General features: G+C 40.2%; 1 protein-coding gene across 1 annotated transcript; it reads left to right on the forward strand.

Moving 5' to 3' along the window:
• Window positions 1-7,969: 7,969 nt before the first annotated feature.
• On the forward strand, window positions 7,970-11,516 carry LOC113173069 (CD209 antigen-like protein E). Its single transcript, XM_026376349.1, has 6 exons — window positions 7,970-8,144; window positions 8,228-8,329; window positions 9,723-9,986; window positions 10,290-10,432; window positions 10,705-10,808; window positions 11,203-11,516. The coding sequence occupies exons 1-6, from the start codon at window positions 8,075-8,077 to the stop codon at window positions 11,345-11,347; spliced, it is 828 nt and encodes a 275-aa protein (XP_026232134.1). The 5' UTR covers window positions 7,970-8,074; the 3' UTR covers window positions 11,348-11,516.
• Window positions 11,517-24,832: the final 13,316 nt, after the last annotated feature.

Raw genomic sequence — 24,832 nt, forward strand, 5'->3', positions numbered from 1 at the left:
AATGTTCCCATTTCTCCAAACTCTCCAGAAACTGGTCAAATGCTTCTCAGAAATGCTTCATGTCTCTGAATATAAAAAAAACATTTGCTGCTTTTATTGTTTTTATGTTTTTCTATGTTAACACATAGACAGCTGTGATATTTTCTGGCTACATCACAGATCGTTTGCTCATCTCAACACTTGGTGCAACATGTACATTTATTTTTCAGGATTTTGTCAAAAGATTTTGAAAAATCCTCTAAAGCTGAAACAATAAACAGCAACAGAAGTATTTGAAACTGTGCTGTTATTTCATTAAGTTATTTTAGTAAAATGTTAGTTGAAGATTGTTTCTTGATTATAACATGATAAGTTATGATTCCTTCAACAGTGTATAAACAAGAATAATACACATACAAGTATACGTGTCTATAAAATATATGTCTGTGTGAAGGTATCATTGTAAAATATACGATGATACCTTCACACATATGCAAGTCACTCATGCTGTGGGCACTGATGCACACCCATATTATCACAGACAGGCAGTGCTTTAGAAAAAAATTTGATTCTTCTTCTCTTTCGGCTTTTCCCATCAGGGGTCGCCACAGCGAATCATCATTTTCCACCTAACTCTATCATGAGCATCTTCTACCCTAACACTAGCCAACCTCATGTCCTCTGTTAAGACATCCATATATCTCCTCTTTGGCCGTCCTCTTGCCCTCCTGCCTGGCAGCTCCATCTCAAACATCCTTCTACCAATATATTCACTATCCCTACTCTGAACATGTCCGAACCATCTCAGTCTGGCCTCTCTGACTTTGTTGCTAACACAGACAACGTGACAACTTCACCTCAGACCCCTGTAACCTAACGCTTCTACCTTGATCCCTCTCGTTTAGACACATGTATTCTGTCTTACTACGACAGATCCTCATGCCTCTTCTTGCTCTTCCAGAGCAAACCTCCACCTCTCTAGCTGTTCCTCTACCTGCTCTCTACTCTCACTGCAAATCACAATGTTATCTGCAAACATTGTCCAGGGAGATTCCTGTCTGACCTCATCTGTCAGCCTGTCCATCAACATAGCAAACAAGAAGGGACTCAAAGCTGATCCTTGGTGTAGTCCCACCTCCACCTTGAACTCCTCTGTCTGACCTACAGCACATCTCACCACCGTCATACTTCTCTCATACATGTCCTGAACTAGTCTGACGTACTTCTCTGCCACTCCAGACGACCTCATACAGTACCACAGCTCCTCCCTCGGCACCCTGTCATACGCCTTCTCTAAATCTACAAAGACACAATGCAGCTCCTTCTGACCATCTCTGTACTTTTCCATCAACATCCTCAAAGAAAAAATGGCATCAGTGGTGCTCTTACGGGGCATGAAACCATACTGCTGCTCACAAATCTCCACCTTCTTCCTAAGCCTGGCTTCCACTACTCTTTCCCACTGCTTCATTGTGTGGCTCATCAACTTTATTCCTCTATAGTTGCTGCAGTTCTGCGTGTCACCCTTGTTCTTAAAGATCGGAACCAGAACACTTCTCCTCCATTCCTCAGGCATCTTCTCACTCTCTAGAATCCTATTGAACAAACTGGTTAAAAACTCCACTGCTGTCTCTCCTAAGCACTTCCACACCTCCACAGGTACGTCATCAGGACCAACAGCCTTTCCACTCTTCATCCTTTTCAAAGCCTTCCTAACCTCATCCTTTCCAATCTCTGCTACTTCCTGCTCCACAACATCCACATCTTCCTCTCTTCTTTCGCTGTCATTTTCCTCATTCATCAGCTCCTCAAAATACTCCTTCCATCTTTTCTGCACACTCTCCTGGGTTGTTAGCACCTTTCTATCTCTGTCCTTAATCACCCTTATCTGTTGCACATCCTTCCCATCTCTATCTCTCTGTCTGGCTAGCCTGTACAAGTCCTTCTCTCCTTCCTTTGTGTCTAACCTGTCATACAGCTCATCGTAAGCTTTCTGTTTAGCCTTTGCCACCTCCCTCTTCACTCTACGCTGCGCTTCCTTGTACTCCTGTCTACTTTCCTCAGTCCTTTCTACATCCCACTTCCTTCTAGCTAACCTCTTCCTCTGGACGCATTCCTGTACTTCCTCATTCCACCACCAAGTGTCTTTACCTTCTTTCCTCTTTCCAGATGACACACCTAGCACCTTCCTACCTGTTTCCCTGATAACTTCTGCTGCTCATCCTGACCACCAAGAACCTGAATTCCTCACAAGTTTCTTCATTCTTTAGCTTCCACCACTTGGTCTTCTTCTTCCTGACCTCCAGAGTCATCTTGCACATCACCATGCGGTGCTGTCTGGCTACACTCTCTCCTACCACCACTTTGCAGTTACTAACCTCTCTCAAATGACCTCGTCTACATAGGATGTAGTCCACCTGCGTACTCCTACCTCCACTCTTGTATGTCACTCTGTGTTCCTCTCTCTTCTGGAAGTAAGTGTTGACTACAGCCATTTCCATCCTCTTAGCAAAGTCCACCACCATCTGTCCTTCCAGATTCCTTTCCCTCACACCAAACCTGCCCATCACCTCCTCATCACCTCTGTTGCCCTCACCAACATGCCCATTGAAGTCTGCTCCAACAACAACTCTCTCTCCTCTGGGGTTACTCTCTATGACCTCATCAAACTCACTCCAGAATCTCTCCTTCTCTTCTAACTCACAGCCAACTTGAGGAGCATACCCAATGACTACATTCACCATCACCCTTTCAATTTCTAGCTTCAGGCTTATCACCCTGTCTGAGACTCTTTTCACCTCTAGGACATTGTTCACAAACTCCCCCTTCAGGATCACTCCTACCCCGTTTCTCTTCCTATCCACACCATGGTAGAACAGTTTGTATCCTCCTCCAATACTACGTGCCTTGCTGCCCTTCCACCATGTCTCCTGCACACACAGAACATCTACCTTCCTTCTCTCCATCATGTCTGCCAGCTCTCTGCCTTTTCCTGTCATAGTGCCAACGTTAAGAGTCCCTATTCTCAAACCTATGCTCCTGCCTTTTCCCTTCTCTCTCTGTCCACGAACCCTTCTGCCTCCCCTCTTTCTTCAACCAACAGTAGTCAAATTTCCACCAGTACCCTGTAGGTTAACAGCATGGGTGGCGGTGGTTGTTAACCCGGGCCTCGACCGATCCGGTATGAACGTCTTCTGGATGAATCGCATGGTTATTTTGGCAATTTTTACGCCGGATGCCCTTCCTGACGCAACCCTCTCTATTTATCCGGGCTTAGGACTGGCACAGAAGTCACTGGCTTGCAACCCCTGTGGCTAGATTAGAAAAAAATTTTATTGATTGATTATTAATTTTAAAATTTCTTATATTTACAAAATACAGTGAAGTTGGTGAAAACACTGAATTTCTTTTTTATTACTTCAATCAGACAAATACCAGATTTTAGTTTTTTGGAAATATATAATTTTTTATTTGAAGTGATAATTTGGGGACGTTTTTTGACGACTTAGAGAAGGTGTAGTAGCACAGTCAAAAGACCTGAAATAACTTAATAAAACTTTTAATGTGAGTTAAGAATTTGGGAAAGTACTGAATACACTGTACAGTACAGTGAAACATGTCACTTCCTCAGAAGCTAAAACAGTGAGGGACTAAAAGGAGCAAAACCTTCATCATTTACATGGACTACAGTCTGTGCTGCTGCAGATCTGACCATCCAGGAGCCATTTGATCAGCTTATGATCAATGGAGGAAATATATATGAATGTTGAATATGACAAGTCTGTTCACTCAAGAGCATCAACAATTCAGACAGGTACGAATGTTTGGTCAGACACTGACATGCTGCAGAGAGAATGAATCTGGATTCTCATTTATTATTACTGTTGTATCACTGATTCTATTCAATGGACTTTTCTCTGTTCAGGTCTGAAGAGCTCAAAGAGGAGATTTCATGGAGCTGTTCTCTGTCTGGGGCTGCCGAGTGTTTTCCTGCTGACTTGGCTCATTGGCCTCAGCGTCCATTGTGAGTCTGAGTTCGAATTTGGTTTTGAAACTATTGTAAAGCTGTAACACTGAGTACAGTTTAAATTGGAAACATTAATGCTGCTGTTCCAATATGACTGACTATGACGTGCAAATAATAGAAAAATGCACTTACTGAAGGTTTATAAGTAGAAGACAACAATTTGCTCTGTTTGTCCCTTATTTAAAACATCACACATTGTTCATGAGAAACCCAGTGGAGAACATGTTTGTCTAAATCCATGTTTATAGATCAGAAGTCACTACGTGGTGCAGCCACCCATCAAAGCCAACGTGAAGGAGCTTCTCCAGGACAGTCTTAACAAACTATCCTCCCTGACTGAAGTGAGAAAACTGCTGAATGCCAGCCTCATTGAAACGACTGAGGAGCATGACAGGCTGCTGAAAATGATCACACAGAGTGAGTGAAGGCTGTAATGGACATGACACAAGAACCTCAATGATGTCAGATAAAGAATGCTGCAATCTTTAAATACAACTGTCTTTAAAGAGTGAAGTTCAAAGAACCACTTGTTATATTATAGGAATCCAGTAGAGCATTGAATGAACATGTCTTTGGTCATAGATGGACTTTTATCTTGACAGATTTTTAATGTCTGTTGTTCTGTTACAGGGAAAACTTGTCCTGCAGGGTGGACCATGTTCAGATGTTCCTGTTATTTTCTGTCCAGTGTGTCTGGTTCCTGGACTGAAGGCAGACAGGACTGCAAAAAGAGAGGGGGAGATCTGGTGGTTATAGACAGCGCTGAAGAACAGGTACAGCATGTGTTCATGTTGGTGTGATTTAACGAGGAAAGATGATAAAATAAAACTTCAGAAATCCTAATGAATCGTCACCTTTATGTATGATGACATGTACCTGTGCATGTGATGTGGTTAAAACTGGAACATGAATACATCGAGTTTTCATTTTGTTTTTGTTGAACAGACTTTCCTCTCTGAATTCACCAAGGTTGAAAGTTGGATTGGTTTGACTGACAGTGACAAAGAGGGAACCTGGAAATAGGTCGATGGAACTCCACTGACTGTGAAGTAAGGAAGACCTGTACTTCACTTAGATCAACTTCCTTGTATATAATGTCACTCCTAGCAATTATGAGTAGATAAATGAATCTTTGACACATGGAAATTGTGCCATCAAACTGTCCTTTGGTACCAGATTCAGATCTACTGAGGAGCATAAGTTGGATGTCCCATATCGTCCTCTGGGTTCTTTCTCCTTGTTGTAAATTACACAGTTTACAGAATTTACTGCTGGTGCCGTCAAACAGATGCCTATAAAACGTATTCACCCCCTTGGACCTTTCATCCTTTTATTGATATTATAAATCAAACATGGTCAATAAAAGTTGGTGACTTTGACAAAAAAAATATTTAAAAAATATCTAATTAATGTCATAGTGAAAACAGGTTTCTACAAAGTAATGTCAATTAAATAAAAATATATAAGGTGAAATCAGTGTTTGCATTAATATTCACCCCCTTCAGGTCAGTATTTAGTAGATGCACCTTTGACTGCAATCACAGCATGGAGTCTGTGTGGATAGGTCTCAGTTAGGCTTGCACTCATGCACACTGGAATTTTATTCCATTTTTCTTTTCAAGTTCTGTGAGGTTGCGTTGACCTATTTTGTCAAATTCATCTCCCTCTACCTCAACCAGCCTTCCAGGGCCGGCTGCCGGAATGCATCCCCACAGCATGATGCTGCCACCACCGTGTTTCACAGTGGAAATGGTGTGTTTGTGGTGATGTGCAGTGTTTGGTGTGTGCCAAACATAGCATCTTGTCTGATGGCCAAAAAGCACCATCAGAGCAAAGAACCCTCTTCCACTGGACCATGGAGTCTCTCACATGCCTATTGGCAAATTCAAGTCTTGATATAACATGAGTTTTTTTCAACAGTGACTATGTTCTTGCCACTCTCCCATGAAGCTTTGACTGGTGAAGATCCCAGGCAACAGTTGTTGTATGTACAGTCTCTCCTCTCTCAGTTGCTGAAGCTTGTTACTCCCTCAGAGTAGTCATCGGTGTTTTAGTGGCCTCTCTTACTAGTCTCCTTCTTGCACGATCACTCAGCCTGTTCTAGGCAGATTTAAACATGTGCTATATTCCTGTAATTTCTTGATGATGGATTTCACTGAACTCTGTGGGAAGTTCAGTACCTTGGAGATTTGTTTTGTATCTATCTTGTGCTTTTCAATGGCCTGTTCTTTGAGTTGCTGGGAGTGTTCTTTTGTCTTCATGGTGTAATGGTAGCCAGGAATGCTGAAAAATTAGTGACGGAACCTTCCAGACACAAGTTTCTCTATACTGTCTACCTGGTTTATTTACAATACAACATGTATTTTAGAAGACTTCACAAAAATCATCTACAAGAAAACAACAAAGAGCAATAGAGAAGCACTTTTTATTTTTATTATTATAAAATGCACAACATTTTTGCCCACTGCAAAGGAATAACCTATTTAACTATTAGAATGTAAAATAATACATAGCATTGTAGCGACCCAGAGGTGAAGCACATTGTTCTTTGGTGTTTGATGCTGCTGTTTCAGTTGCTGCTGTTATGTGTTGTGTGGTTTTCTTGATTGGTTCTTTTATTTTGTAGTGTACATAGTTGAGTGACGTCAGGTGTACTTCCAGGGGGAGAGGGGGTAGGGGACCCGGGAGAAACAGGCGGGAGATTCAGTGATTCTGGGGTGTCTGTAGACTGAACTGAGACCTGCTGTCACTGTCTGATGTTCTGTTAAAAATAAGAGTTGTTCACTCAGAGGCTCGTCACAGGATTAATTAAACTCAAGGGGGCTTTTGCTGGAATTGTTCTTGTGCCGTTCTAGATTTTATTCTTGATTTTAACATATCATTAGCTAACTACATTATGAAGTGGTATGTTTAGTTCACATTACATCATTTATAAACCTATTAAACAACTTTAACAACTATTTGCAAATCTCATCTGAGTCTGTAGGAAACATTTACACTTTATGGTGCATTTTTTAACCAAATTACTGAGTTACTGTGACTTTGTTACCTCCATGGTGAACACTTCTGTGTTTACATCATAAATGTCTAATCCAAAGAACACAGATCATAATATGGAATCAGCAGACAGTGACTGTGTGTCTGTGTATAAAGACATCAGAGGACCAGACACATCAGCTCAACACATATCTACTGGCTCATGTGAAAACCTGCATAAAACTGCAGCCCTAAACTAAACCACCACCTCTCAACAGGAAGAGCTCTACCACACATTCTCATGTGTCTCTGTAAACACAGCTCACTCACAGATTCTGAATGAACTAGGTAGATAGATTTTATTTTTTCATTTTGAAAATGTCAGTGTTTCTCATCCATGTTACCTGCCGCCCTTCAAAATATCAGATTGAAATGAATGTTAACTTGAATTGTCGTGTCTGTATCTGCGGTTTTGCTCTTGGTACCTTTCATAACAGAAATGTCACACAGAGGAACATTGCTTCATTACAGATTTCCATGTAGCCTCGTACTTTGGTCAAATTTATATGGCCCAGCACATCTCTACATCATTGTCACAAACTGTTTTGTTTGCAGTGTTGCTATAAAATTAATAAAATTCAACCTAACTACAGTTCATTTTTAAACACTGTCATTTGGTATTTTGGTATTTTTATTTGGTATTTTATTTTCTTAAAGTATTTATTACAACTATTATCATTAATCTTACAGGAAAACCCCTGCAATAAGAAAGTCAGAGGTCATCCAGATAACATGGTATTTTTCCCATTTTAACATGGGATCAAATCATGTTTAATTACAGCAAATGTCCAAAGGTGACATGTTATAGTACTGTATGTTCTCCTGAGGCCATGTGAATTAGTTCAAGTGTTTGTTCTTCATGATGGCTGTATGGTGTGTAATAACCACCACTAAAGCCACAGTAACTTCACACTTCCTCAGATGCTGTAGCAGTGATAGACTGAAATCAGGAAACCTTTTCATCATTTACATGTGCTGCAGTCTCAGCAGCAGATCTGACCTTTCTGGAGACCTTTGGTCACCTCGCAAGAAATGGAGGACATATATATCAATGTTAGACCCAGCAAGTCTGTTCATCTAAGATCTTCAACAAATCAGACGGGTAAGAATGTTTGATCAAACATCAGAAAATAATTATCTGTGTCTGTATCACTGATTATATTCACTGGTCTTTTCTATGTTCAGGTCCAGAGAGTTCAGTAAGAAGACCTTATAGAGCTGCTGTTCTTTGTGTGGTCCTGCTGAGTGTTTTCCTGTTGGCTGGACTCATCAGCCTCGGTGTCCACTGTGAGTCTGGTTTTCATGAGATAATACCATAGTCAGCTTGTGATTTTAAAGATATGTATATTTAAGCATAAGCTTAAATAAGTAGTAAATCTCTCCTGAATATTTTCAATACTTCTCTGTCCACTGAATATGTGCCAGATTATTTATAAATTGTATGCGTGCAAGCTCTTTCCAAAAAACCTGGACTAGATCCCTCATCCCCTGAAAACTCCAGACCGACCTATTAACTTTCATATCAAAGATTTTAGAAAAGTACGGATCTAAACACTAATTTTGACAACTATAACATTTTTAATGAATTACAAACTGGTTTTCACAAACTTCACAGTACAGAGACCACCCTACCAAAAGTGACTAATTATATTTTGTTGGCCTCGGACACTGGTATTTGATCTGTTCTTGTCCTCCTTGATCTTAGTGCTGCTTTTGATACAGTAGACCACCACATTTTGTTGGACCAATTAAGCACTGGACTGGTTCTCTTCATACCTGTCCAATAGATTGTTTGTGTTTCTGTTAATAATGCAAGTCATCCCTTTCTCCTGTAAAGTATGGTGTCCCTCAAGGTTCAGTGCTGGGGCCAATCTTGTTCTGTTTGTACATGCTCCCTTTAGGACATATCATTCGTAAACACAGTGTTTCTTTCCATTGCTGTGCTGATGACACTCAGCTGCACTGTCCCTTTAAGATCTCAGACCATGGAGTTCCTTACATAAATGTATAAATGAGCTAATAAGTTGGATGGCTCAAGATTTCTTGCAGCTGAATTCTGAAACAGAAATAGTTGTTATCAGTCCACAACATAAAGCCTAACACATTTTGCCCTGCACGGATCCCCTTTTAGATAATTCAAAGCCCTCTGCAAAAAGCCTTGGTGTTTGGTTTGATAGTAAACTAAACTTTGAGCATCATGTCACAAAGTTTGTTCAGGCATGTTTTTATCACCTTAGAAGTATCTCCAAAATATGTTAAGGTCCATCTTTTCATGATACAGAAGTAATCTTAACTTAACTTGAGCCTGGTTCTGCTAGAGGTTTCTACTTCTAGGGGGAGTTTTTCCTCTCCACTGTTTGCCTAGTGCTTGCTTAACTTGGTCTTGTTGGGCTACATGTGTTTTTGTCTCTTTTGTGAGGCACTTTGTAACATATGTTTAGAAAAGTTCTCTATAAGTAAATGTATTATTATTATTATTATTAGTAGTAGTAGTAGTAGTAGTAGTAGTAGTAGTAGTAGTAGTAATGTACATTAAGTGCACTTAATGTTAAAAAGTGAAAGAATTTAGTAGAGTTTTAATTCATTTATATTTAAATGAAATTACATTTACTTTACATTTATATACTATTTAAATAATGTTTCACATCACATGCCTCTTTATTAATTAATTTATTTTCAGACCATAACTCAGTACGTGCTGCAGCTGCAGAACTCTCCACTTTTAAGGCCAACCTGACTGAGCTTCTCCAGGCCAGTGACGATAAACTGTCCTCCCTGACTGAAGAGAAAAACGAGCTGAAGATGAACCTTAATGAAATGACTGAAGAGAGAAACGAGCTGGAGACGAACCTCAATGAAATGACTGAAGAAAGACACCAGCTGAAGGCCAACCTCAGTGAAATGAACAAAGAGCTGAATAGGTTTCAGAGTTTGTGCAGACAGAGTAAGTGTAGGTCATAACACACATGGCACAGGATACCTCAAAACCAACAGAAGAAACTGCTGCAAACACAATAATCTGTACACGATAAGAGTCCCAGTGATGTGTCTGCACAGTGAACTGAAACCTCCTCGAAAACTGAGGTTGCGTTGGTCACATTCTGTGTTCATCTTCTTCTGTGTTGATTCTTCTTATCATGTAATGTGCATTGAGGTGGGTTTTTTGTGAATTATATAAATGGCTTGAATTGCAGTAGATGGAGTTTTGTCTTGTCTGACATTTAATGTCTGGTTTCTTATGTTCCAGATAAAACTTGTCCTGCAGGATGGACAAACTTTTGGTGTTCCTGTTATGTCCTCTCCACTGAGTCTGGTTCTTGGACAATAGGTAGAGAGGACTGCAGAACCAGAGGAGCAGATCTGGTGGTCATAGACAGCGACACAGAACAGGTGAAGAGTGACATTTGAATAATAGATTGTTTTCATATCATATCATGAATGGAACATTTCTCAGGTTGTGTGGATATTGCAGGTATAATTTGGCATTGGTTATTTCCAAATGTATGTATTCTGTCTTTACTTTACCTGAGCTTTTCCTTTGTTTGAATTGAACTGATTTTCATCTCTGGATTCATCAAAGTGAAAACACTCATACATGTGCAGGTAATGTGGTTTAAACTTGATTAATAAATAGACTGACTTTTTTTTTTTCTGTCAAGCAGACCTTTGTCTCCAAATTCACCAATGTGGACACTTGGATTGGTTTGAGTGACAGAGGCAATGAGGGAAGCTGGAAATGGGTCGATGAAACTCCACTGATTCTGAAGTATGACTGAAATGTTATTTACCTGCTTTAAATCCAAATAATGCATTCTTCTTTTATATAATGTGCATCTGGAATTACCAACACAACTGAAACACAGGAGTTTACATGAAGAGATCATAACAGGTTCAAATAGATTTTGAAAAAACAAACCCTGAGTGACAGAAAGTCAGGTAGACAGAGATTTGTACCACAAACGAAAAGTCAACAACTTAAAACAGAGCAAAGAACGAACACACACACACACACACACACGCACACACACAATAGGAGATTTAAATTTCACAGTGTTACCATTAGCATCATCCCTTTTACTATAAAATGCTACTGAGCAACTGTGTTTATATCAGATATTCACAGTTTCTTCTTTATTTTGTTGTTTGTCTGTTTTGGTCAGTAACTGGAGGAAGAACCAGCCTGATAATGGTGGTGGAAGTTCATCGACTGGTGATGAGGACTGTGCACATATCAGATCTGACTCTGAGTGGAATGACCTGCCCTGTGAAAAATCTCTGCAGTGGATCTGTGAGAAAATGTTGTAACACAGGTGAAAGTTAATTAAAATATGATTTTACAAACCTGGTTTCATCAGTTTTTGTAGGATTACAGCCCTCTGTGTGCTCCCTGTTCTTGTCTACCAGCCTCCATCTACCAGCAGATGTCCCCAGATTGTCTCCTGCCTTCTTTGTCCTTCGTTCCTCTTAATGATTAAAGCATTTCCTAATGTAAAAGTGAAGCATTAATTAAAAATACAATACAGCAATCTTACTCAAGTTAATTGTCCTTGTTTTATATTTCTATAGTAAGCACGCTTCATATTACATCATGTACGAACCTGTCAAATGAACGTTAACTATGAACAATTCAGATTTCAATGAGTCTGTGCAGAGCATTCAAAATGCACCATGATGTTGGTGCATTTTCTAACCACATTAAGGAAATAACATGGTAAACACGTCTGTGGTTACCTGCAGTCCAGTCTCTACCACATATTTTTTTATGTTACTCTGTAAACACAGCTCACTGATAGACTTCCCCAAGAGGATCAATAAAGTCATTATTATTATCATTATTATTAGATACATAGATATGATGATGTTTTATGTAGATATTATTTTAAACAAATTTAAATTCCTCTCTTTAAGAAATACTTCAATGCAAATAATAAATATTGCGCGTATATAAATATTGATACGTTTGAGCCGGTAACACTCTCGCTTTTGGAGGAAGTGATTAGCCACATCAAGCCATCGGGCTCCCCTCGAGATGCTCTCCCTCCTCAAACAGAGGTTTTCCCCAGTATAGGGCAGTTGGTTTTGTCCATTATAAACGGCAGCCTGATTTCAGGTGTTGTCCCGGCAAATTTCAAATATGCAGTGATACAACCCCTGCTTAAGAAACCAGGTCTTGACCACACTGAGTTGGCTAATTTTTGGGCCCATCTCCAAGTTGCCTTTTATCTGTAAAATCCTAGAGAAAATTGTTTATGCGCAGTTAAAATCTTTTTTAGTTGAGCAAAATCTTTTAGAGGTTTTTCAATCTGGTTTTAAAACCCTGCATAGCACAGAGTCAGCATTGCTAAGGGTTTTTAATGACATTCTCCTGGCAGATTCCTTGTCCAGGGATTGGGTTGTCGAGGCACCTCCACACGGCTGCCACCCAATCCACACTGCACCGACCCCCTATGCTCCTTCCTGCGGGTGGTGGGCCTACAGGAAGTCGGTCCCACGTCGCTCCTTCGGGCTAAGCCCGGCCGGGTCCCATGGGAAAGATCCCGGCCACCAAGCGCTCACCTACGTGCCCCAACCCCGGGCCTGGCTCCAGGGTGGGGCCCCGTTGACGCCAATCCGGGGCGACGTAACGGTCCTTGATTTTTTATTCCTCATAAGGGGTTTATGAACTGCTCTTAGTCTGGCCCGTCGCCTAGGACCTGTTTGCCTTGGGAGACCCTACCAGGGGCTTAAACCCGCCGGCAACATAGCTCCTAGGGTCACAGGTTGGGGGTGAGATCCTTCCTCAAGTGGAGGAGTTTAAGTATCTTGGGGTCTTGTTCACAAGTGAGGGAAATAGGGAGCGTGAGATTGACAGACGGATTGGTGCATCGGCAGCAGTAATGCGGTCAGTGTACCGGTCCGTCGTGGTGAAAAAGGAGCTGAGCCGAAAGGCAAAGCTCTCGATTTACCGGTCAGTCTACGTTCCTACCCTCACCTATGGCCATGAGCTTTGGGTCATGACCGAAAGGACAAGGTCGCGGATACAAGCGGCCGAAATGAGTTTCCTCCGTAGAGTGGCTGGGCGCACCCTCAGTGATAGGGTGGGGAGCTCAGTCACTCGGGAGGAGCTCGGAGTAGAGCCGCTGCTTCTCTGCATCGAGAGGGGCCAGTTGAGGTGGCTTGGGCATCTGTTTCGGATGCCTCCGGGACGCCTCCCAGGGGAGGTTTTCCGGACATGTCCCACCGGGCGGAGGCCCCAGGGAAGACCCAGGACACGTTGGAGGGACTATGTCTCTTGGCTGGCCTGGGAACGCCTCAGGAAGCTGGAGGAGGTGTCTAGGGAGAGGGAAGTCTGGGCATCTCTGCTTAAGCTGCTCCCCCCGCGACCCGGCCCCGGATAAGCGGAAGAAAATGGATGGATGGATGGATTCTCCTGGCAACTGATGCTGGTGATTTTGTGATCCTTGTTTTGCTGGATCTGCTTTTGATACTGTGGACCATAATATTTTATTATCTCGGCTGCAGCATCTGGTGGGCATTCATTGTATCGCTTTGGAATGGTTTAGGTCCTATTTGGCAGACAGAACCATAAGTGTGAACCTTGCTGGTTCTGAATCATCTTCAGCTCCCCTGTTATATGGAGTTCCTCAAGGGTCAATTTTAGGGCCTCTCCTTTTTTCCCTTTACCTACTTCCTCTGGGTTCCATCCTAAGGAAGCATGGTATTTCTTTTCATTGTTATGCTGATGACAGTCAAATCTACATGCCACTGAAGAAAAGTGATGACTTCTGTATAAAATCCCTTCTTTCTTGCATTGATGACATTAAGGAGTGGATGGCCGTAAGTTTTTTAAAGTTTAACAATAAAAAAACCGAGGTGATGTTGATCGGTCCAAATGGCTTCGATAAACTCTCCCTGGTCACCCTTGGCCCTTTGGCACAGTTTGAGAAGCTGATTGTGTCAAACTTAGGTTTTAAGATGGAATGTGATTTCAAATTGGATCGTCAAATTAGTGCAGTTGCAAAGTCTGTTTTTTTCCACTTTAGGCAGCTGGCTAAGGTAAGGCCTTTCGTTACACAGCAGCACTTTGAAACAGTAATCCATGCCTTTATTACAGCTTGGCTGGATTACTGTAATGCACTGTAGTTTGGTGTAAATCAATCTTCCCTTGCACGTCTCCAACTGGTCCAAAATGCAGCTGCTCATCTTATGGTTGGGGCACGAAAAAGGGAGCACATAACTCCCATCCTGGCATCTCTCCACTGGTTGCCCGTGCATTTTAGAGTTGAAAATTAAAATTATTTTATTTGTTTTTAAATCTTTACACGGTCTTGCCCCCACTTATCCTTCAATTCAATTCAATTCAATTTTATTTGTAGAGCGCTTTTTACAATTGACATTGTCACAAAGCAGCTTTACACAACCAAAGAACAGTACATGAACGGTGAATGTGTATGAATCATGAAATCAGATTGTCCCTGATGAGCAAGCCGAGGGCGACGGTGGCAAGGAAAAACTCCCTGAGAAGGCAACAGGAAGAAACCTTGAGAGGAACCAGGCTCCAAAGGGAACCCATCCTCATATGGGTGATTACATGCTATGTAGGCAGCAGGCAGTCCAGTATAACAGTTAATGTCTTTAAGTTAATGTGGAGTCCAGTTAGTTAATTGCAGGCAGACTTGTTCCATTCCTAGACTATCGAGCATTGAGTCGGCTGCCAACGTCCGCCGAGGGCAAGACCGACTTCATAGTAGTGTGTGACCAACTCCAGTCTCCAAATGCATCCCATTGGGCAAACGGTGGATCCAGGTGACGAGATCTCCAGCCAGAAGTTGGGCGAGGTAGAGAAAGAGAAAGATGGCAGTTAGTTGTATTCACAGTCAGATAAAGTTTGAGGTGAATGTATATTTAGAATAGTGCAGCAGGGACTCCGGCAGGACTAATTATGACAGCCTAACTAAAAGGATGGGCCAGAAGGGAACACAGACATGAGGGCTCCCTGGGATGTAGAGCAACCGAACACTTCACCATCAACAAACCTGAGTGATCAGTGAGAGTTGGGAAGACAGCATCTAAACATACCAGTTCACCATAATGCTCTACATCCATGAGTCCTTCCCAAATCTATTTACAAAAATGCTTGACTAAATAAATAGGTTTTCAGCCTAGACTTAAACACTGAGACTGTGTCTGAGTCTCGAACGCTATTTGGAAGGCTATTCCATAACTTTGGGGCTTTGTAAGAAAAGGCTCTGTCGCCAGCTGTAGTTTTTATGATACGAGGTACTGACAGGTAGCCAGCATCCTCGAAGTAGGCGTGGTGGATCATAAGACACTAGCAGTTCACTTAGATACTGTATAGCGCAAGACCATTTAATGCTTTAAATGTCAAAAGTAGTATTTTAAAATCAATGCAAAATTTCACGGGGAGCCAATGAAGTGTAGATAAGATAGGGGTGATGTGCTCATATCTTCTGGTTCTAGTGAGGACTTTCGCTAAAAGCAGAAATCACGTAGGCTGGAAAGGAGGTGGCGTTCCACAAATTTAGATGAATATTGCCTAGCCTGGAAAGATAGTTTAATAATATATAAAAAAGTTCTCTGTAAAGCTAGAACTTCATATTACTCCTCATTAATAGAGGCAAATAAGAACAACCCCAGATTTCTTTTCAGCACTGTAGCCAGCCTGACAAAGAGTCATAGCTCTGTTGAGCCTAGTATTCCCTCAACTCTAAACAGCAATGATTTTATGAATTTCTTTACAAATAAAATCATAACTATTAGAGAAGAAATTGATCAGATCCTCCCTGCATGCAGCATGGATTGTACAACAACTCTAGATTCATCTGCAAGACCACGCTCATACTTAGACTGCTTCCTCCCCGTAGATCATTCTAAATAATTTCAGTAATTAGTTCCTCTAAACCATCAACATGTCTCTTAGATCCCATCCCGACTAGACTCCTCCAAGATGTCTTACATTTGATCAGCATGTCTATACTAGATCAAATTAATCTATCTTTACAAATAGGCTACGTACCACAGGCTTTTAAGGTTGCTGTAGTCAAGCCCCTGCTCAAAAAACCTACTCTGGACTCAGGGGTCTTAGTGAATTATAGACCAATATCCAATCTGCCCTTTATCTCTAAAATTCTTGAAAAGGTAGTTTCTAAGCAATTGTACGACCACCTGCGTAGCAATAACTTGTATGAAGATTTCCAGTCAGGATTTAGAGTACATCATAGTACAGAAACAGCACTGGTAAAGGTTACTAATGATCTTCTATTAGCTTCAGACAATGGACTACTCTTTATACTGGTCAAATGACAACCTGGCCCCCTGTGGACAGTTGCTTTTATTATGTAAAGACGGTCGTTAGCGGCACACGTCGGGGTGGGGGCAGACGGGGGGAGGGTTGTCGCTGACTCACCACAAGAGGAAGGGAGGCACGATGAAGTTCTGGCTCACCAAGACATCTTATGGAGACATCCACGCACATCTTCTTCTTCCTTCTCCAAAGCGGGATGACAAGTCGTCTTTGGTGCTTTATCCGTTCGTCACGTAACAAATACATAGAACTAACGAGCACATCCACACAGTGAGACACGTAGCGGGACCAGACACCGTAACACGCCGTCGAAGCAGTTCTACAAAGAGGGACGACAAGTTGTCTTTGTCTCTAAACTGGGTGCAGTTCTCAAGTTAAAAAATATTATATTATATTAAAAAGTGACTCACAAGTAGGGTAAAAGTGTAGGTCTTACCTAAAGACCCCTACTGGTTGTAGGCCACAGCTGGCAATAGAGAGTGAAGACGATCCAAATGGGTCACAAGAAACATAGGTTATAGAGTAAAGAATATAGACTGAAGAAACACTCTTCACAGAACAACAAGAATTCAACCACAACGTTATCACTATATTATTGTGTGCAATAAAGAATCAAGATGTCCATCATTGGAGTGACATTTATGCAGAACAAAAATGTTTCAAAACACTCACAGACTTTAAATTCAAAATCTCTGACACTTCTGCACAGATGGCTACTGTTAGGTTGCAAATGACACATTAAGGAATGGGTCCATAACTCATGTTTCTCACTTGCAATGATAATACAATCACGTTGTTTGGCAAGTGATTCAATTTTGGAACTGTCAGGTGAACTACAGGCTACGGCATTATGAGGGGCATACAACCACCTCCACCTTGTTTCCAGCTGTTGGTCACATAATTTTTCTAGGTCTCCCACTCATGCTCACTAATGAAACACTGGATTATTGAGATTGCAGTTTAGTACTTACTATTTGAGATCTTTTTCCTTTTTTGTTGTCTTTTTGTTTCCTGCTGTTCTTTTCTCTCTCCTCTTTCCATTCACCCCAACCGGTCGAGGCAGATGGCCGCCCACCCTGAGCCTGGTTCTGCTGGAGGTTTCTTCCGTTAAAGGAAGTTTTTCCTCTCCACTATCACCTGCAGTGCTCTACTGTGATGGTTGGATTTTCTATAAAATTTTGTTGACAGTTATATTTTGTAAGGTCTTAAGGCTTAAACACTGTAAAGTGTCTTAAGATGACTTTTTGATTTGGCGCTATATAAATGAACTGAAATAAGTTTTTGCATGAGGCAATATTTAAATTTGCCTAAATATTTTTTACTGTAATTTTACATCAAAAAAATAAATTTTCTGTTTTTTACCAACATATCTCTTTGTTATTTTAGATCATAACTCAGTACGTGTTGCAGATGATAAATTCTCTACTATCAAAACCAATCTGACTGAGCTTCTCCAGGGCAGTCAGATAAAACTGTCCTCCATGACTGAACAGAGAAACAAGCTGAAGACCACACTCTCCAGCCACCCACCCTGCCTTCTAACCATGTCCTCACTTCCTGCTTCCTAATCTATTCCCTGTACCATCCCACAAACCTTCTAGTGACAATAAAAATCTCCTTTTCATCTATAATGTTTCTGGCATTTTATACCCAGTTAGTTTGTTCTCATCAGTTTCTCTTGTTGTTGCTGAGTGATCTTTGTCGCCACCTTCTGTTGTAGCCTAGAGATGGAACAGTGCAGCAGCTTGTACCAGAAAAGGATGTTAGTGAAGTTCAGCTCTTCACTGATTATTAAATCTTCAGTATATTAGAATAAAGTTTTTACTGTGAGTCTATTTAATTTTGTTTTATATTAAATATTGAACTCGTTGTGACTTTTCATATAAACATGAGGAAAATTAAAAACTTTTAATGTGTCTTTAACTTCTTAATCCTCCAACAAGCAGGTCAGAGTTGATCCTCAGAGCAGAACCCAATGTGGATTTCAGTGGTTTTAGTGTTGAAGCTTGATGGCACTCTGTGTGTTGATGTGTGTTCACTGCACTAATCTATATCTTCATGTTGTCAACAAGCATAAGATGCTTAATTTACACAACACAACATCCTACAGATACCAACAGAAGAGGGCGCTTTAGTCCTTCTGTCATATTTCAAACTTGTCACTTCCTCAGAAGATAAAACATCAAGAGACTGAAATAAACACAACTTCTGCTTCACTCATTCTTCAGTCTGTGCTGCAGAGCTGATCTTCCAGGAGATATTTGACCATCTAATGAACAATGGAAGGAATTTATAACAATGGTAAAGATGATAAATCTCATCATTTAAAACCATCGACAGATCAGACAGGTACAAATGTTTTATCACACTGAGCTGTTAATAAATCTGTTCTCATCTATTATTAATTCTGTATCATTGATTATATTAACTGATCTGGTCTCTATTCAGGTTCCAGGAGCTCAGAGAGGAGACGTCCTGTTGCTGCTTTTCTGTGTCTGGGGCTGTGTATTTTCCTGCTGATTGTACTCATCATCCTCGGTGTCCACTGTGAGTGTTCATGTCATAAGTTAAACATTAAGTCAACCAATATTTTTCAGGAACAGATATTTACTGGAACTACAAGATACAACATTAGACTTCAAATAAACCCACTGTGCTCCACGTAGTCATCCCTCTCCCTGTTCTGGACCCAACACAGAACTTAACTTACTGTTGTGAAATTTCAATAATAAAAAAGTTCTAAATCTTAATCATCAAGCAGGAATAGTAGAAATCTCTGATTTCCTAGAAAAGTAATTATTTCTGCACTGCTGGCAGTACTGTTCAGTTAGTCTGGGCGATGAGAAGCTTTAACAACAACTCTTCACATTAGGATTAATTGTAAAGTGCATTTCTATTAGAATTATTAGCAAGATGTTTAAATTTCCAACACTTGTAATGATCACAGGACAAACTTAGGAAATATTTAGACTTAACATAAATACCAATATTATAACATTATGTAAATGAATTTTGTTTTTTGGTGTTAGTGTCTATTTATTCTTTCAGCTTTTTCCTCAATGACCTCGCTGACTGTACAGAGAGACACGTTGCAGGCTGGCCTCATGGAAATGTCCGAACAGAGAAACCAGCTGAAGACCATTCTCACTGTAATGATTCGAGAGAAGAATCAGCTTCAGAGTGAGTGCTGTACACAGTCAAAAGAAGAGCAATTAAAACAATAATTAAAACCATGAATGGTAAATAAAATGAAAACAAAAGAATAAAACAAAATGAAATAACAACAAACACAATGATCCAGTTAAGATTATTAAAGATTAATTCATGCTTGGGTTTCTACAGTGAACTAAATGTTTCCCAAACTCTCTATTGTTGCATTAGTCATGTTTTCATGTTAATCTACTAGTGTTAAGATACTTGTTATGTAATTTTAAACTGGAATCATGTACTGTAAATCCAACTTTGTGTTTTACCTCACACTTTCTTCTTTTAGCACTAGGTGTAGCTGCATCTTCACTCATTTCTTGTTGTTTTGTGTTACAGAGAAAGCTTGTCCTGATGGATGGACAAAGTTGTGGTGGTCCTGTTATTTCTTCTCCACTGAGTCTGGTTCCTGGACAACAGGCAGAGCGAACTGCAGAACCAGAGGAGCACATCTGGTGGTTATAGACAGCTCTGAAGAACAGGTGAAGCACGTGTTCATGTTTGTCTGACAAGGAGTGAATGATAATGTTTAATATGCACGTACAAATTCAGATGAGGATTTAGTCTGAGTTTAAGTTCATTGTTACATGTTCTCATTAAGGTTTACTGGTAATATCTGTGTTTTTGTTCTATTTGAGAGCTGATAATGTGACTGAACATTTGATTATTATTTGATTGATATGTCTCATCTGTCTGTGTACACACATACATGTGAATGTAATGTGGTTTAAACTTGAATATTAAATACATTGACTTATTTTATTTCTGTTAACCAGAACTTCCTCTCTACATTCATCAAAACGAGAACTTGGATTGGTTTGAATGACAGAGACAAAGAGGGGACCTGGAAATGGGTCGATGGAACTCCACTGACTGTGACGTAAGTCAGAAACGTGCTTCAACTTCTTTAAATCCAAATATCCCTGAAAATAATTTGACTCCTGGTAATTGTGGATTTATAGCTAAGTTAGTTAATACATGACAAATTCAGGTTGCGCTGTCAAATTAGTTTGTAGCGAGATTAAACTCTATTAGATCTACCTGGATTCTGTTTGTTGGACCAACAGGTACTGGGGGTCAGAGGAGCCTAATAATGGAAATGGAGACCGAAATGTGGGCGAAGAAGACTGTGTCGAGATCTCAACTGGATGGTCATCTAATTGGAATGATATCTCATGTGAAGATTCTCGCAAGTGGATCTGTGAAAAATCAGCTCAGCCTTGACATTCAAAAGATTTATTCTATTTGCATCTGTATGTAAAATTATATGAAAAATAATCAGATAAAACACTGTAACAATGTCAAGAAAGCAGTAATATTACAGTAACGTTACAGTTTCTCCAAACTTTTCAGTAACTGGACAAATGCTTCTCAGAAATGCTTCAGGCCTCTGAATATAAAAAAAAACATGAGCTGCTTTTATTGTTTTTATGTTTTTCTATGTTAACACATAAACAGCTGTGATATTTTCTGGCTACATCACAGATCGTTTGCTCATCTCAACACTTGGTGAAACATGTACATTTATTTTCAGGATTTTTTCAAAAGATTTTAAAAAATCCTCTGAAGCTGAAACAACAATACAACAACAGAAAACGAGTATGTGAAACTGTGCAGTTTTCTTAATAAGTTATTTTAGTAAAATGTTAGTTGAAGATTGTTTCTTGATTATAACATGATAAGTTATGATTCCTTAAACAGTGTATAAATGAGGATAATACACATACAAGTATACGTCTCTATAAAATATACGTGAATGAATGAATGGATGAATGGATACACTGAAACCTTGACACGTATGCAAGTCACTCATGCTGTGGGCACTGACGCACCCCCATATCATCACAGACAGTCAGTGCTATAAATATACATTTAATTGATTGACATCAAATTAAAAAAAATCCGTATTTACAAAATACAATGTAGTTAGTGAAAATACTGAAAATCTTTTTTTAATCTTTTCTGTCAGATAAATAAAAGGCCTAGCCAACTGACAAATCGCAGATTTTTGTTTTTTGGAAATATTCTATTCGACTGATAATTTGAGGTCACTTTTGAGAACTTAGAGAAGGTGTAGTACCACAGTCAAAAGACCTGAAATAACTTAAGAATTCTTATGTCAATTAAGAAATTGGGGCAGTACAACTCAGACCAGGCAGGGTTGAGACAGAATTATCTCTTTATGTTTTTTTCCAGTGCATTTGCAGCATCACTGTGGTTGATAACCTTCAGTACCTCAGTTAGATGGTGTGATAACATGCCATGTGTGATGCACATCATGTTGTGATGCACACTTTATTCACTGCATTCAGTACATCTAGCAGAACCAAAAGGAGCATTGCATGTCTGTGGTCCTAAAGTGTGTTTGTCAGACTAGAGAATGAATTCTCCCATTTTGCTGTGGATGAACCATATGTTAAGGTCTATTTCAGAGATCTTTAGGTGTTCTTCATTGTTTGTTGGGCCACCAGGTACTGGATTTGCAGGGGAGGATGTGCGGTACACTACAAAATAATTAATAATTAATATAACCTAAGGTTCACCTGCAGATAGAACAAAGGCAAACTACTTGGCGGACAATGGCCCTTCAAACCACTTTTAGCATAAGTGAAACATGTCACTTCCTCAAAAGGTAAAACAGAAGTACAAAAACCAAGACGAGGTTCATTATTTACTATACACTATCTGTCAGACCCTCAATCTGAGCTGCAGATCTGATCTTCCAGAGACTTTTGCTCACCTCATGAGCAATGGAGGCAACAAGTCCCGACTGAAGAGCTCCAGGCCACTCTCTTGCTTAAAGAGAGAGACCAGCTGAAGGCCAGCCTCATTCACATGACTGAAGAGAGGAACAGGCTGCAGAATTTGTCCAAACAGAGTGAGTAAGAGTTGTAGAGCCATGATGCATCATAAAGATAAAACTCTTTCTTTCCTTCTGTGAGTCTTGGTACATGAATTTGCTCCATGTTCCCCAGAGACTGAGGAGACATTGTTCACATTCTGTTTCTATGTTAATAAGCTGATGGTAACATGTTCAGTTACTAATTTACTAATAGCAGTTTGAAACATGCACTAAATCATCATGTCCAGACTGCCAGTAGACTCCAATTACAATGAGGCAAGACACAGAGAAAAACTAGACACCACCCTTCTGCAAGAGCTCTGAAAAGAGCTGAAAAGAGACAAGACAATTAAATACAATAAATCGAATAATGGCAAACGCAGATGATGTCTGTGATGATTCTTTACTACACGTTTGTCGTATTTTTTGCGTAAAGAAACTCAACATTTCCAACATTATCATAAATGGCTTTCATTGCTCTCGATGATGGAATTAATAAATAATGTTGCATCTCCTGGGCCAGTTAAGTGATAAGTACAACTTTCTCTCAGATGTTAATTTTGTTCACAGAAAACACTTGGATACAGCAAGTTGTCAGAGCACCGTCCAGCATCCTTTGACCTTTAATCCACAGCATATGACGCAGTCAGAAATTGTTCTTGTCTTTTCAAATTTCTTTATAATGAATCTGCAGCAGCTGATCACTTCCTCTCCAGTGAAACTGGTTCTTGGCAAACAGGTAGAGAGGACTGCAGACAAAGAGGAGCAGACTTGGTGGTCATAGACAGTGCAGAAATCTAGATGCAGTATTTTTGATCATGTTTTTGTGACAGAGAAAATATTAAACAGGACTTTTCATGTAACTGGGAACAGTCCACACTGTGTACAAATATGCAAATTCAGGTCTTTAGGAGTTTAGGGCTGGGTTTTTTTGGGCCACTCAAGGTCAAACTTGTCCTAAAGTTACTCCAGCATTGCATAGTAGATATGCTGTGTGTGTGTCCATTTTGTTCACAGAAAACACTTGGATACGGCAAGTTGTCAGAGCACCATCCAGCATTTGACCTTTAATCCACAGCATATGACGCAGCCAGATATTGTTCTTGTCTTTTCAAATTTCTTTATAATGAATCTGCAGCAGCTGATCACTTCCTCTTCCAAGTGAATGATACGCAGCATTGTACCCTCGTCCTCATCAGTGGAGGCAGTGTACCAAACAGTGACGGAGGAGGAAACATATTTACTTGATAGCAGTGTAGAAGTGTACTGTACCATTACTGACAGTGGCAGGTTAAATGTCTTCAGGTGCCTCAGAACATACATCCTCTGCTGTGTCTCCTTTGTTGGGAACCTGATGTTCCATTGGAGGTCCTGGTTGATCCTGGTCCTGGTGTCTCTGAAGCAGACATAAAACATTTGCCAAATCAAACATGCAAATTATCAACACGACTTCCAAACCAGATCAGTCGCGGCCCGGATGAACAACAACTGCCACCTGTGCTGTGGTCCATAGGGTGCCAGTGGAAATTGGGCTATTGTTGGTCAAAGAAGGAAGGTTTGTTTACAGGCAGAGAGAGAAGAGGAAGAAGAACAGTGAAGGACTGACAGTAGCATCTTTGAATGCTGGTTGACATGATGCAGAGAAGGAAGATGGACATACTGTTTGTCCAGGAGATCAGGTGGAAAGGGAGCGAGACTAGAAGCTTAGGATCAGAGTTCAGATTATTGACTTGATGACTTGAACCTCAACTCTTTAGCACAAGCTACAAAACAAGCAGACTGATCCATTTAGTCTATGTCAGTTTTTTTTTCTTTTTTGTAGTTTACGTGGCTGATGTGTGGGAACATGTCACCTTTCTTAAAATAGCCTCTGATGATCTTAGTGTGAGGAAATACAAACTGTAACAGTAACGGTCAGTTTCTAACACCTTAAAAACAAATTTCTTGACATATTCAAGACAAAGTCAGCAGTCTCCTATGTTACCCTTTTATTACTCTCTATTATTATGTCTCAGTACATGGGTTAGCCGCTGAACTGTCCACTCTCAAGTAAGGAACAGCAGACTACATCACAAACTACATCCTAGCATTTATCTGTTTCTGTGACCCCAAGAAATTTTCTTGGTGCTAATAGTCGAGTTTCCTGTATTGTATTTCTGTACAAGATTATTGTTTCTGTTTTCTTAACAAAGGTGACAGATGACCACGGATAAGACATGTTTACCTGCAGAAACTTCACCAGGAGACAAACTAAACAGACACATGGAATGTAGCATGTAGCTTGTGTCAAACAGCTCACAGGTCTCTCCTGAAAAAGTCCTCTGTGTAAAGGAAGAAATCTACTGCGATCCTAAAAATTCAAGTTTGTTGATTCAACAACATTCACAATACACACAGGTGAGAAGGCTGAGAGACTGTACCATGGTTTAACTTGTATTAG

The sequence above is a fragment of the Anabas testudineus genome, chromosome 21 (assembly GCF_900324465.2).
Source record: "Anabas testudineus chromosome 21, fAnaTes1.2, whole genome shotgun sequence".
Classification (NCBI taxonomy): domain Eukaryota; kingdom Metazoa; phylum Chordata; class Actinopteri; order Anabantiformes; family Anabantidae; genus Anabas; species Anabas testudineus.

Coding starts and splice junctions, on each gene's coding strand:
- LOC113173069 (XM_026376349.1), top strand. CDS start 8,075: ATGGAGGACATATATATCAATGTTAGACCCAGCAAGTCTGTTCATCTA. Junction 8,145..8,227: donor ATCTTCAACAAATCAGACGG/GTAAGAATGTTT, acceptor TTCTATGTTCAG/GTCCAGAGAGTTCAGTAAGA. Junction 8,330..9,722: donor CATCAGCCTCGGTGTCCACT/GTGAGTCTGGTT, acceptor ATTTATTTTCAG/ACCATAACTCAGTACGTGCT.